The sequence below is a fragment of the Lissotriton helveticus genome, chromosome 8, assembly GCF_964261635.1.
Source record: "Lissotriton helveticus chromosome 8, aLisHel1.1, whole genome shotgun sequence".
In the NCBI taxonomy this organism is placed as follows: Eukaryota; Metazoa; Chordata; class Amphibia; order Caudata; family Salamandridae; genus Lissotriton; species Lissotriton helveticus.
In genome coordinates, this window is record NC_136069.1 from 28,485,716 (window position 1) to 28,500,659 (window position 14,944).

Below are 14,944 nucleotides of genomic sequence, written 5' to 3' on the forward strand. Positions count from 1 at the left end.
AGAATCATTTCTTTTATTTTCCTTAGGCTTTGGCCCTGCAGGCTCCTTCCTAGCTCCAGAGGCTGAATGGGGCTCGACCTCCAGTGTCCTCAGATTAAAGGAAAAGGTGAGTGTCTTTTTAAGTAGATAGAAACATCTCAAAGTGATTGGCTAGCCATTTCCTCTCAAATTCTCATCTTTGGCTGTTCTTCCCAGGTCTATCGTATCCAGCTATGTTCTACTTTCTATGCACAGTTGTATTTCTTTGTCTTTATTTCCCCTGTCTGTTTTATTCTTTCTTCTGCTGTGCTCCCATCCCTTCACACTCTCTTTGCCTGAACCCGCCTCACAATTATAAGGCCCTTAGCTAGGCCATCAAGACTTGCTTCTAAAAGAAAATAAACCCAGAAGATTTTAGGGCTCGCCCTGTAAACAGGATTCTATGCATTTTTTTTGTTTGAATATCTTTTATTGCTTTTTCTTTTTTTGTATTCACAGTGCGTACCATAGAAGTAACCGTAGAAATGTAACATTACATCTGGTAGCCAAACAGTAATATTCAGCACAAACTATAGTTTGCCACAGTGTTACACGTTTCATACTACACAAACCAAAGATGCACACGAGGGCGTGTCGTTTGAGGAATCCTGTGTCTGGTTAGTGGTAGGTCCATTTAGGAAAGGAGGATGTAGCGGGAAACAGTAAACCACCACAAAGCCCAAGGCGCAGGAAGACCAAAGGAGTTCGTAAACCAAGATGAACTTCAGAGAGTATATAGCACCATGGCCTTATTAACCATTCACCATGGTCCCTAGTAATGCAATACAAAGGATTTGATCTTATCTATGCGCCTCTATTGACCTGCAACTTTAAACAGTCATAGGACGGATCGTCCGAAACATCATTATTAACATATGCAAGTAGGTATGAGGCAGCGTGTACATTGTCCGATATTCATAACATTATAACAACCGTTAGAACTAAAACCATAATGAGACACAAGATAATTAAAGCAAGGAAAAAAAAGGGGGGGAAGAATAATAAGCTAATAATGAAATCATAGGTGTGCTACTGCAAGTGCGTGACCTTAATCATGGGGTATAGGTTGTGCGGGGGTCAGGAAACATGCTGCTACTGTGTGCAGGATCTGTCGAGGAGGGAAGGGCAATTATCTTGTGCAACACCAGCATCAGGCTCACGGCGCAGTGGGAGTAAAGCTGCTGGTATCCAGGTCAGCTACACGGCAATCTAGTGTGACAAAAGTGTTCCGCAGAGAGGCATAAGACATAAAGAGATTGCACGGGCCCACAGTCAGGGCTAACAAGGGCATATCTAATGAGCCCCTCTTCGAAGGCATGCTTGGTGAAAAGCGTTCAGGATGTCATCCCAGGACTGTGCTATGGGATATTTTCGTAGTCCCGCCGTCTGCTCCCTATGAAGGGTTGCACTTTCCGCTTTCGCCCGATTATCAAAAAAGTTGCACCAGTGCGTCACTTGCGGGGGTTCGCTGCATTTCCACCACTTAGTGATTAATCTCTTCGCTGTGATAAGCCCAAGGTCCCAGAATCTAGAGGGGACTTTAGTTTGTTTCGTCCTTTTATATAGACCCAATATGCACGTCTCCCATGTATGCTGCATTTCCCTGCCAACACCTTCCGCAAGGGAAGTTGTCACAAAGTGCCAATATGTCTGTAATGCGGGGCATGACCATAGCATGTGTAAGAGGTCTGCATCTACAAGTGCGCATCTCGGGCATGCGGATGTCGCGATTTGGAAGTATTGATTGAGTTTATCAGGCGACAGATATGCACGGTGTATAATATAAAGCTGTATAAGCTTCAAGCGGGAGTTGCGCGGGATGTTCGTGGCGCCAGCCAGCACTACGGCCCATTCCTTATCTGTCCATGCTCGTCCCCTGTTCACCGCCCACTTGTCTCGAAGGCTCTGAGACGAGCATTGCGTATGGGCAAGCAGTGCCTGCGCTAGCCAATGGACCACATGGGAGCCATTTCCCATTATATGCAAGTATTGCCCCAGCAGATGTGTCGGCAACTCTCCGGAGAGGTCGCCCCAGGCGCACGTTAACGTGTGCACAATTGTTGCATGCAGGAGGAACTGCCCTACCGGAATTCCCGTGTACGGAACCAAAGTTTCAAAAGGAACCAATAGCACCTCTGTATATAGGTCTCCCACCGTGTCCACCTCGGCCTGTACCCAGTGCTCCAGCTCCGCTTCCATGATAGCATCTCTATCCTTGGGCATTCCCAGCAATGGAAGTATTGGGGCATACGGTATCCCAGCACTAGTGAGCTTCAAGCTTCTCATATAGCATTTGCGTGCAACTGCTAAATGTAACTGCGACGGATAGGGAGTCCTGGTCGGTGGATGAAACAGTGTTCAGACTTGCGTTCGTGTCAAGACCATGGATTCTGTCGCAGTATCCCCCAAATTCTTCCCACTCAGCCAGCCGGCCACCCACTGCAGCTGTGCCGCCAGATAGTAGAGTTCCTGGTTAGGAACCGCCAGGCCTCCTGTATCTGTAGACGCATAGAGATTCATCAACGCTACGCGGGGTCGTCCTGTATTCTATATGAGATTTCTAACTGAGGCTTCCAATTCATGGAATATGCGTGTTGGGACGTATACCGGGAGGTTGGCGTAGTAGTACAATAGTCTGGGTAAGACTATCATCTTCGTCAGTGTGACACGGCTGGGTACATTTAGGGGGAGGGTCTTCCAAAAGTTCATTTGCGCTTGCAGAGAGGAGATAGCTCGCACCAAATAACCCTCCAACACATCTATCGGGGTTCTGTAAATATATATTCCGAGATTGCGGAACGTAGTAGGGTACCAGGTGAGTCGCCCACCATTGAAAGTGACTTCACACTCCTGCGTGTCCGCACTGAAGGAATCCACCCCAGATTTGGTCCAATTGACTTTAAGTCCCGACAGTGCCTCAAAGGTGCGAAATACATCAGATAGGGTCGATGGCAAACAGGTCAGGTCTCTGACATATAAGAGTAGGTCATTGGCTGTATGGAGTCCGTCTGCCAGGGGGATACCCCAATCCCCACCATGTGCTCTCAGTTGCTCTGCCAGGGGCTCCATCACCAGTGAAAAGAGCAGTGGGGATAGGGGACATCCCTGCCTTTTTCCCCTCCTGACATGAATGGCATCAGACAACAACTTACGGATGCGAACCCGCACCGCGGGTTTCTGATATAATAGGCTCACCATTTGAATATAATCATCCCCGAGTTCCTATTTCCTTAACACCGCTACAAGGTAGGGCCACTCCACGGAGTCGAATGCTTTCTCGAGATCTAGCACCAAACACCCCGATCGGGGCCACTCTTTCGTGGCAAAGCTTTGAACTCTAAACAAGCGTCGGATGTTAAGTGAAGTGCTACGAGTGGGCACAAAGCCGTTTTGGTCGCTGTGCACGAGGGTAGGTACCAGTGGGGCCAGCGCAGAAGCAAGGATTTTGTAGTCGGTATTCAGGCGGGCTAGTGGGCGATAAGAGCCTAATAGCGCACAGTCTCTGCCAGGTTTCGGGAGGGAAATTAGATTAGCTTCATTTAACGTGGGTGTGAGGGAAGAGTCAGAAATGGCCGCCGCATATACTCTTAGAAGTTCTGGGATTAGAATATCAGAATAAGCTTTATAGAATTCAGCTGGGAGCCCATCTGGACCCAGGGATTTGCCATTGGAAAGGGAAAAAATTACAGTACGCAATTTGTCAGGTGTGAGTGGGGCCTCCAGTTCATCACGTTGCACATTGTCCAATCTGGGCAGTGTTATGTAAGAAAGGTAGTCAGCTATATCAGCAGCAGAAACCTGTAATCGAGAGCGGTACAATTCCACATAATGGTCTACAAAAGCTGCATGAATGGCACTCTGTGTGTATGCTACAGTATCCTGACTGACGCGCACTGCTGTCACTGGCGTCGCCATTGCATCCTGTTTGATCAGCCAGGCCAATAACTTGCCTAGCATGTCACCAAGATGGTGGGTACGCGCTGAATGGGCTTTATAATTTAAGTGTCGCAACCTGTCAAGTAGACGCGTATGTTCCTCATGAGCCTCTGACAGCGACCCTTCATTTCCCTCCGCCGCTTCCTGCTCCCTCCTAAGTAAATCGGTTTCGATGCGCGTCAGCTCCCTGTCTAAGTGTTTCTGCCTACCTGCCTGTGTGCCTAGACAGTGACCTTTAGTTTCGACCTTAAACGCGTCCCACTCAATTTGGGGGGAGGATGCAGTGTGATTGTTTTCCTCAAAATATTGTACAACATGTGCAGACATGGAATTGCGAAAGGGTGCATCAAGTAGTAAGTCGGGCTGAAGCCTCCAGGTGGGTATTGGCGGATGCGGGCGTTCCCACGCTAGCTCTAAGACATGGGGATCGTGATCAGAGGGGGTGCGACCCATATAGTAAGTGTCAGTGACATGGGGGAGCAATTCAATCGATAACATGTACCTATCTAGCCTGACATGTAACGTGTGCGCACCAGAATAATAGGAGTATACCTTGGTTTGTGGGTTACGACTCCGCCAAGCATCGTGTAAGTCCCACTGTGAAGCCCAGGCCGCTACTGCTTTCATGGCACTGTGTACGGACGCGCCAGAAAGGGGTGGAAAGATACGGTCCAAGGCAACATCTAATATGCAATTATAGTCGCCCCCCAGCACCAACGGTACTCCGTGCCAAGGCACCAGGACCGTAGACAGCCTTGCAAAGAAACCCCCTGGTCCGTGTTAGGAGCATATAATGAGGCTAGGACAATCGGTTGGCCATCTAACCTACCCTGTACAACTACATACCTGCCCTCAGGGTCCACCTGGGATTGCAAGACTGCAAATGGGGTCCCAGGCCTCACCCAAAGTAGCGTCCCACGGGCATAAGCCAAGTATCCGGTTGCATATAGTTGCCCTCGCCACCTGCGATGTAGTTTCTGTACTTCCGCACCAGCTAAATGTGTCTCTTGTAGTAGAGCTATGTGGATGTGGTGCCATTTAAGGTAAGAGTAAATTTGGTACCTATGTGATGGTGTATGCATACCACGCACATTCCACGTGCCTATCTTAATCGCCGACATGGCGATCCCAGGTAACCTCCCCACTCCCTCCCCACCACAGGTTTACAGCAGATAGTTTGCCCAGTGCCATCACAGTCCACCCATACCGAGCTACAGAGGATAGATTAGCGGTCAGTTGCAGTCTACGCACAAAAAAAGAATACAATTCAATCATGACATGGAAGAAAAAGAAACCAGTAAACAATGCCAAAAGGTCGACAGCGGAACATGCCGTCGTCCAAACTCTCCAATGAGGCAACAAACATCCAAGTCCAGGGGGGTTGCTATGCACCTGGCACGACTGTTCCGTTACGTCTGCAACTCAAGCAGAGGGAGCGCCCCTCCTCTCAGGCAGCTTGTGTCAGCCAAGGTAAATGCAAATCGTTCTGGGCAGAAAGCCCACGGTCAGCAAGTCACATAGATCAGCGTTAGGGCACCACTGGAAGGCGGAGCTTACCCCACATTCCCCCACCCACTAAGTGAGGATCCATCACAATCAGGCTCGCCCATTAACCGGACAGTTCCGCAAAGCCCTCACCTCTCCATAATCCATCCACCTCAACATTAGTACTCACTGCGCAGTGCACTGTAGATAGAGAGTTCAGTGCATGTCCAGGCTCCGGTCGCCACATTGCACGAAGGCCTAGTTGATACCAGACTTGGTAGTACAGCAGGAACGCCCAGTAGTAAACAAACAGTTCCAGACAGTATAATTGTACAGTCAGTGGATCAGATCAGCTGTTTGCGGAGTAACATCCGGTTGTGTCATGGACTCTGAGAGTCTGGCAGTCCATAAATGTGTTCGTCATCACTAGGTAGTTCGCGTGGACTAGCATCTGGAGCTGCATATGTACTTGGGGAGGCACTAAGTTCCGCCACCATCCGGAGGGAGTCCTGTTGCTCACTGTGGATAAGCTCCGCTGGCGGACTCCTCTCCGTCATCTTGCGTGTTCTATGCACTGGAGTTGATTTGTTTCTACGCCGACGTCGGGGTCCTCTGAAGCGGGGCATGGGTGATGACTCCGATGTCGTCCGGGTTTCTGCGGCCATGCCAGCATTCAACCAGGTCTCCACTTCCTCTGGAGTGGCAAAGAAATGGATGGGTTTTATCCTGTGCCACCACCCGCAAGCGCACGGGAAGAGAAGGGAGTACTTCAAATTTAGTTGACGGAGCCTTTGCTTGACTGCCAGAAAGGAGTGTCTCTGGCACTGAACATGTATGGTGTAGTCTGGGAAGAACATTATTCGAGCATTATCGATGCGGACCTCCTGTAATTTCCTAGTTTCCCGTAGGATGGAGTCACGATCTCGATAATTTAGAATCCTGAAGAGCATAGGCCGGGGGTTGGACCCCATCGTGAGCGGTCGGGTCGGTACCCGGTGTGCTCGCTCTACGACGAAGTGTGGCCGGCAGCAGGTTTCTCAGCCTGTCCTCCATATGCGTTGCAGGTTCTCTCCCCTCCCATCACTCCGGCACACCTACAAGGCGCACGGTATTTCTCCGTGCCCTTCCCTCCGCATCCTCAGCACGATCTTCCAAGAATTCCACTCTGTTTAGGAGGTCCTGCACTTGCTTGTCAGTCTGAGCGACGCTGTGCGTGAGGTCAGCGACTGCACCCTCCAAGGTGGTGGTGCGTTCCGCCAGTTTCTTGTGATCGGCTCGCTGGTGGGTTAGATCGATCGCAACACCGTCTATCTTGATCTCCAGGGAGGTGCGGGTTAGCTGGATTGATTCTTCCAGACGTTCCATGGCGGCCAGCATCGAGTCAAGCTTGGAAGCTGTCTGGTCCATATCAGCTGACTGTGCTTTTTTGCCTATTCTCCCCTTCGTCTGTGTGCCACCAGCGCCAATCCTCGCCTTGGTACCCCCCAGACATGAGCGGCACAGTAGGTAGCGAGTTGTTGCCACACACACTAGTGTCCAATGGTCTACGAGGTGCTAGTCAGCCCCAGGATCAGTGAAAGAGGGTGGGCGTCAGGAGGTGAGCACCCGCAAAGCGGCGCTGTTGCCGGATGGGACAGGTGGGCTGTGTCTCAGTGATCTACAACGAGAAAGTGGTGCAGCAGGGGGGGGGGGGGGGCAGCCAGCGCCCATCTCCGAGTCAACCAGTGCACCGCACAGTGCTGAACATGAGTTCCCGACTGCTTCACCGCAGGTGTCCTCAGCAGGTAGGAGCAAGCGTCGCGTAACAATGTTAGGTATTGGGGCTCAGGCAGTAAATTGTAGGTATTGTTCCTTTTGCACGGGCGGTAACACAATCTTGCACAGCTCCAGGTAGCACCAGCCCTGTGTGGGGCGCCGCAGCCATGGCAGCTCACAATGTTGTCTAGGCGCCACCACCGGTAACACAGCTCCGCAGGCCAGGGGGGTGAATCGCAACAGGCAACTGCAAAAGGGGGGGGCGCCCCAGCTAGTACACCCCTTCGTCCCTGCATCAGGCACCCCCGCCGGGCACAACGTCTCCAGTGCCTCTCCGCTGCTCCGATAATCAGGCCGCGGCCTCGGGGCCCTGTGGGCGGGGCCAGTCCACGGCCTCGCGTAGATGCACCCTCAGGGCAAGAAGCAATGCAGGCAGCAGCACTCCGCGTGGAGCCCCTGGCGCGGCCAACAATGCCTCACTGGTCCCAAACTCGGCGGAGCGATGGTCAACTGCTCTCCGCGGCTCTGCTGTAAGTTTAGGCTGGGTTCGGAGAAGTATAACGGAGTTATGGCCTGAGGGAGGGGAGCTCAGATCGGAGCTCTACCCCAGTGCGTCCTCCGCCATTGCGTGCTTAGCCACACCCCCAGCAGGATTCTATGCATGATTGGCTTTGCCCCCTCCCCCAGGTGTCACTCATGGGCTCTGCGTCAGCCTCTATGCCCGTACACTCCATGACCTGTACCTTACCTGTATTACCGCTGCCCCGCACCTGGTCAGTCAAGGTCCTCCCAAGAACCAAGGTGGGACCACAGCATTTCCAGGTGAGTGCCGGCTCCAGTCTGTATTTTGAGGTGTTCCTCTTGGCTCTGACAGAGCTCCTTGGCTTGTATGCAGCAGGGTGTCCTCTTCCGTGAGTCGACTCCTCGTTGGTGGTCCTCCTGATGCAGCGGTTCACCGAAAATAATTTCTAAAACCATGACACCTTTCCCTGAAGTACAAATTCATACATATACTCGACAGTGGGGCCCATGACACCTCGAGTTACTTACACCCTACTTCATGGATCAGTAAAATTCAAAAGAGAGCTGCTGTATCATAGCGGAGTGTCTAAACTAGAACCGAATATTTATACTATTTACACCTGCAGTTTTAAATAAGTTTACCATGCTTTTTATTAACAAAACATTTATTTAGATACGCCGACACTGTGGTTCACGGATCTGCTAGTCAAAATTAGGCATAGGAAAACTCAAGACCGGCTTAATTCTGCATTCATCTAATTTGTATTAAGAGCAAATTTTAACATGTCTAAAGTTTATTCACTTCATTAATTTCTTTATTCAACAACGACATTTAAGGAAAATAAGGATTTTATTTCAAAACAATTAATTTAATTTATTTTAGAAAATTCAGAAATAGACATTTATTTAGATTTCAGAAATGCAAGTATTTTAGCAAAAGACAGATAGTTCCCAAACTTCATCCTATCGCTTAACTTCCATAACTAATAACCTCACCTAAAGTTCACATATAATTCTAAAGAAATAAGAAAATTATTCAAAGTCTTACATCTCAGGAAAAATCAGCATACGGACAGCATCTCGGTAGTAAATCGAAAAGGAGTTTTTTCCTCATTAAAATCAGCACTTTTTATACCTTTTTCACTAACTCTATCTAGCCAAAAGAGTAACTTTCAACATAAAATCGAGTTCTGATTGGACAATTTGGGGTGGATGAGCATCACCTCATTATAATATTCATTACGCTTCCGTCAGCTAGATTTTAAATGGGTCATTGTTTTGGGCCACGTCTGGCCTAGTCCTGTTCTCAGTTGTAAATAAATTGTAAATTGTAAATTGTAAATTGATACTTGTATAGCGCACTACTCACCCGCAAGGGTCTCAAGGCGCTTGTACTAATACCGCTGTGGAACCCATCCTGGCTTTCCCTGTGAGGTGTCCACTCTTGGGCACCCCCAAGGTGGAGGCCAGGCATCCTTAGCATTGTGGGGGCCGTTGTGGAGATTAAGCAAGCTATTGCCCAGAGTTGCAGAGTGGGACTCCATGATTGGAATAGGCACCGAGGCGAGAATTATCAGGTCTGTGGAATTTTGAGCCCAAGACCCGCCGAGGCGGGGAATTGAACCCTAGTCCCGGGCTAGACCTCTGCCTCAGGGTCTGCCGCTCTAACCATTGAGCCACACTTCTCCACTTTACCAAACTTTCTCACGTTCAGAACCATTGTGCTCATCTTTTTGGCAGCCATCTAGACTTCCAGGCCACGTCGTCCTTGAACTGCATTCACTCCAGGCACAAGCAGCTCGCATTCGAACTCGGACTTGGACTTGCGCATGCTCAGTGCATTTTCTATTCGCAGTTCAACAAGTCAGCCATCTTTTGCAAGGCCTCACAGGCCTGAATGGGGACTATCATAGAAACAAACACAAATGAACGTTAATTTTAGAAATCTATCCCTTATGTTTACCTCCCCCTTACTAAGGTTTTCCCTATTAGTAGTTACCTAGCAGATAAGCAACATTTAGGCGTAATATACTTACTTATCCTTTGGTTTCTGACACAAATACGTAAACAAGAGCACATTTATGCCGCATTCCATTATTTCAAAAGCTGCTTATTAGTTTAAGACACTACAGAATTACATAATTTGTTAATTATAATTGCAACATAAGCAAAGTTAATTCCGACGTGTACTTGTGTAGGTGCAATTTTATTCTAGGTTGATTATTTCCACACATCATTCCATTAGTTCATGTTATAATTATGGAAGTGTGACTTTACAAGTAATACACAAAATGTTGTTTCTCCACCTTGCTCCATCACTCCCTCTAACAGAGCTCCTCAGTTTCGATTCCTCCAGGTTGACATATGTGCTGGAGCTCTTCATCGTGTTCCCTGTGCAGCAGGGTATGCTCCTCCGTGAGTCGACTCCTCGTTGGTGGTCCTCCGCTTCCCAGGTCTTGGGATCAAAGATTGCCAGAATGAGTGAACTTTTCAGAGACCTTTGCTAATTTTCTCTCTCCGAGTCTTTCTTCTCTATTGCTCTTTTAATATTCTTTTTTCTCCCTTCTTTACATTTGTCAGTTTTTCTAAGTTATCCTCTGTTTTTCCTTTGCAGGTCCTCGGCCACACTACTAGCTGGACGTAATTAAGACCACATGCTGAAAAACAAGCAGGTATTCAACCCACAAGCTGAAGGCTAGTTTTGCATTTGTTTTAATCTTGACACACAAATAATATGAAACAAATATATATAGGCATTTGCATTAACACTGAGCCTGGTGACAACATATTTCAGACCCTGAGCAGACTACAAACGGTAGACATTGCCTGGATGCATGTACTTTTGTCCGGCAAGGCTATGCCAAGAGTTATTTGACAACAAATGACTGCCCTCAGCTAAGAAGCCCTCTGGTGGACTCCCAAGCATTTACCTTGATAAATTACCATATTGTCTTTATGCAGACCCTCCCTCCTTCTCTCCCCTGGATATTGCGGCACGGAGTGGCACATTTTAAAACACCATAAGTGTGGCACAAAACGATGTGTTTTGTGGCATTTTACCGGCGCTTTGATGATCCATATCTGGTTGTCCTATACCCCAGAAACACTGAGTAGCCAGTTATTCCACTGTAATGTTTTTGCTTGCCCCCAACTACCCTCTCTCCTTTCTGTGTCAGTGTTGCTTGCAGCCCCGCCTGCCCTCCCACCTTATGTTGTCCTTCCTTGTTACTACCCCCAGTTCTCTGTTATCCATGATAGCCTCCCACCATCTGTTGTCCGTGTTGCCCCACTCACCTGTCCACCGTCTTTCCTTCATTCCATCCGCCGTAACAAGACAAAGACACAGACAGTGGTTTATTTCCTCACACCGTTCGTTGTCTGTGTTGCACCCACACATGCTCTCCCCCATCTTGCCTCGTACCCCACCCTCCCGTCTGTCAGTAATATAAAAAGCTTTTTATTTTTGGTGCTGGACTTCGCTTTCACTCTGGCAATGCCAAGTCTGCAAGGAATCAGGCAGATACTTAGGCAGTGGATTATCAGCTGGGGTCATTTGTCTCTATGTGGATGCTGTGCTCGGAATGTTCATCAGGTAGATACGTAGGCAGTGGATTGTCAGATGGGGTCATTTGTCTCTATGTGGATGCTGTGCTCGGAATGTTCATCAGGTAGATACGTAGGCAGTGGATGGTCGGCTGGGGGTCATTTGTCTCTATGTGGATGCTGTGCTCGGAATGTTCATCAGGTAGATACGTAGGCAGTGGATTGTCAGATGGGGTCATTTGTCTCTGTGTGGATGCTGTGCTCTAAATGTTCATCAGGCAGCTACGTAGGCAGTGGATTGTCATCTGGGGGTCATTTGTCTCTATGTGGATTCTGTGCTTGGAATGTTCATCAGGCAGATACTTAGGCAGTGGATTGTCATCTGGGGGTCATTTGTCTCTATGTGGATGCTGTGCTTGGAATGTTCATCAGGCAGATACTTAGCAGTGGATTGTCATCTGGGGGTCATTTGTCTCTGTGGATGCTGTGCTCTGAATGTTCATCAGGCAGATACTTAGGGAGTGGATTGTCAGTTGGGGGTCATTTGTCTCTATGTGGATGCTGTGCTTGGAATGTTCAGCAGCCTGATTGGTTCTGGAAGCCAATTAGATTCCCAACAAATTCAGAATCTTACTTTGAAATACCCGCTTTCAGAGGCATCTCATACACTCCCCAACCCACAAAATCTTCCCAAATACATCCAGCGAAGAGCTTGAATGCCCAGAGTATGTGCACCCTGTTAGACCTGACACCCTTGGCGTGGTTTTCCCCCATCTTTTTGCCTCTGTCTCCTGTATGTTTGATGCTGTGCTGGATTTCGTTTTTGCTGGTTTAGATGCTTTGGACACTCTGCCACTGCTGATCAGTGCCAGAGTGTAAGTGCTCCTTATGTAAATTGTCATATTGATTGGGTATACCTGATTGGCATATTTGTATCACCATGAAGTCCCTAGTAAAGTGCACTGTGTGTGCCAGGGCTGGTGATGACAGATGCTACTAGTGGGCCTGCAGAGCAGATTGCGCTACCCACTTAAGTAGCCCTAAAATTGTGTCTCAGGCCTGCCAGCGCAGTGCCTGGGTGCAGTCAGCGGACTGCCATGTCCGCCTGGCCAGTGTCCCCACTGGCTGGGCCTCACCCTTCCCTGTCTGTGCACATCAGTCACCCCTATTTGTTGTTTTTTTGTACTTGTATAGCGCACAGCTACCCTCAGTGGGTTTCCCGGCGCTTGTACGAATACCGCTAGGGAACCCTTCCTGGCTTTCCCTGTGAAGTGTCTACTCCTGGGCCCCCCCATGGTGCAGACCAGGCATCCCTCGCGTTGTGGGGGCCGTTGTGGAGACTAAGCAAGCTATTGCCCAGAGTTGCAGCGTGGGACCCATGATCAGAACAGGCACTGAGGCGAGAATATCCGGTCAGGGGAATTAATGAGCCCGAGACCCGCCGAGGCGGGAAGCGAACCCTGGTCCCTGGCCAGAGCTCTGCATCGAGGTCTGCCTGCTCTAACCATTGAGCCACACTTCTCCATGTATGGAAGGCTCAAGGTACCCCCCTGGGCAGGGTGCAGTGTATGGGTAAGGTAGAGCATGTACTAGTGCAGGTCACATGCTCTGGTAGTGAGCAGCAGCCATTTTGTGTGCTCACTGCTGTAAGGTTATCTTGCTCCATAGAATAACATGGGGGAGGCTGGTCCCAATGGATACTAGCCTATCTTCTCATAGGAACAAGATGGGACATAAGTGATTGATATCCCTGAACTCAGAATTTAATAACACATCTTTTAGTAAAGGTTGTTTTTAAATTCTGTGTTTGAGAATAGTACTTTTAGAAAGTGGCTGTTCTCTTGTCTAACCTTTCTGTGTGCCTGGGCCTGTTTGTGGATTGACTGTCTGGTTTGAGGGTGACAGGGGCTGCAGAGCCCCCAGGAGGTTGTCTGAGTCAGCCCGTGGATGAAAGGCAGCATCTGCTGCCAGGGAAGTGGGAGGAGATAGCACCTGATAGTGAATAGGGCTGTGCCTGCCCGACCACAATGCTGGCTCCACCTCCCTGCTGGGCGACTGTCACCTCTGTCCCTGATACTGAGAGGAAGAAGGAAGCCAGGAAAGCCCCAGTGCTCCAGCAACACCCAGAACTGGTTTAGACCGGGCTCAGGGCCCACTTGCACAAAGACTTCAAAGGACTTCAAAGACTTTTTGGGGTATAAGAGAAGGACCCCTGACAACAGAAAAGTTAGATTCTACAATCAAGAGGAACCTCTGCTGGAAGAAGGACTGCTGGAGAACTGAAGGAAGATTGCCTTGCTGTGTGCTCTAAGGGCTGACCTGTTCTGCTGTTCAACTAAAAGCTGAGGAGAAGAAGAAAGGGACTTTGCTGTGTGCTGTGACCCTGCCTGCTTGAACCCAAAAAGACTTTGCTGTGTGCTGTGTCTTCAACTTGAATCTCAAAGGGCCTGAGAAGAGCTGGCCTCCTGTTCCTGGAACCCGGGGTTAAAAGGTTCCTAAAGAAACTGAAGACGCTGTGAAGATCGTGCTGTTTTTACCGACTGCGGGATTTATGCCCAGCTGCTGATCGTGGGCAGAGATCGGTGTGCTCATCGGCACATACTCTGTGAAAGGCGGGGGTCCGTGGTGCCTCCCGTCGTGAGCTCTGCCCGAAAACGATCCTGTGGCCGTGAGGGCGGTCTCGTTGTGACCTGTGCCTTTGTAAATCCCTTGCCGCCTGATCATCGCCGCGGCCCGTGGGCCAGAACCACCCTCCAAAGTTTGCAGTCCTGATCGGAGCTGTGGGGCCAAAGAACGAAGCCGCAGCGACCTCATTGGTCCAAAGGAACGAGCCCCCTCACTAACGCCGCGATGGGATTGGCCCCAGCGCCGCTGCGTCATCACCAAAGCCGTGTGGGGGTTGGTTGCCGGCGTTCACGTCACTACAGGCCTGCCCCAGGAGCCGCACTGCCATTGGCTGACTCCCGGGTGACTGTGGAGGCTCGCCGCGAGGGCCGCAACCTGATTGGCCCGCGGCCTTGAAGCTGCATTGGGAGCCGCCGCGAAGCCGTGACCAGAGAAAACCCAGCGAGGAACCGACAGCCGAGTCAGCTGTCCGACCCGTCCTCGCCAAGGGAGCCCCGAGTTTGTTCCGCGCCCCTGGCCTATCGTCCCCGCAGAGGTGTGCTGCACCAACTCCCCCGCCGCTCGTTGGATTGTCGAGAGCGGGCGGGAGAGCAGAGGGGACCGGCCGGGGCTGGGAGCGAGTGTGCTCTGTTCGGCGCGGTGCGCCTGAAGCCATCAGGGGTGCGAGACTGTGCGAATCGGCTGAAAGGAGTCCCAGGCTTGCAGCGCCTGGGGGCTCATTGCTTCGAAGGGCCGATTCTCTTTGTGAATTACATGCGGGCATTGCGTGGGCAGTCATTTAAGGAGCTGATGACGCAATAAGTCAGTATTACTAGTTTTTAATACCGATTTACAAGAGACTTGAGACTGATTTAATAAGAACTTCCTAATAAGCTGAGTAACCATCAAGATTAAGTGCAACATTTTTCCTAAAGAAGTAACTATCGTGTACTGTTGATTTTCACTGCTGCAACTAGATAAAGTTATATTTTTTATATATACTTACCTGTGTGGTCTCAGTTTGTGGTGGATGGGGAGTCATTGTTTGTGTTAAGTGCAACTATTATACACCTTGCCTCAG

General features: G+C 49.7%; 2 protein-coding genes across 6 annotated transcripts in view; both read left to right on the forward strand.

Annotated features, from left to right (window-relative positions):
• Positions 1–14,944, forward strand: part of LOC144772264 (uncharacterized) — a 1,157,681-nt gene that overhangs the window by 986,276 nt on the left and 156,461 nt on the right. The window lies entirely within an intron of this gene.
• LOC144773674 (uncharacterized) overlaps positions 1–14,944 on the forward strand; it is a 233,401-nt gene that overhangs the window by 185,101 nt on the left and 33,356 nt on the right. The window contains 1 exon segment of the mRNA XM_078658828.1: positions 27–106. Coding sequence (XP_078514954.1) covers positions 27–106 — 80 coding nt within the window.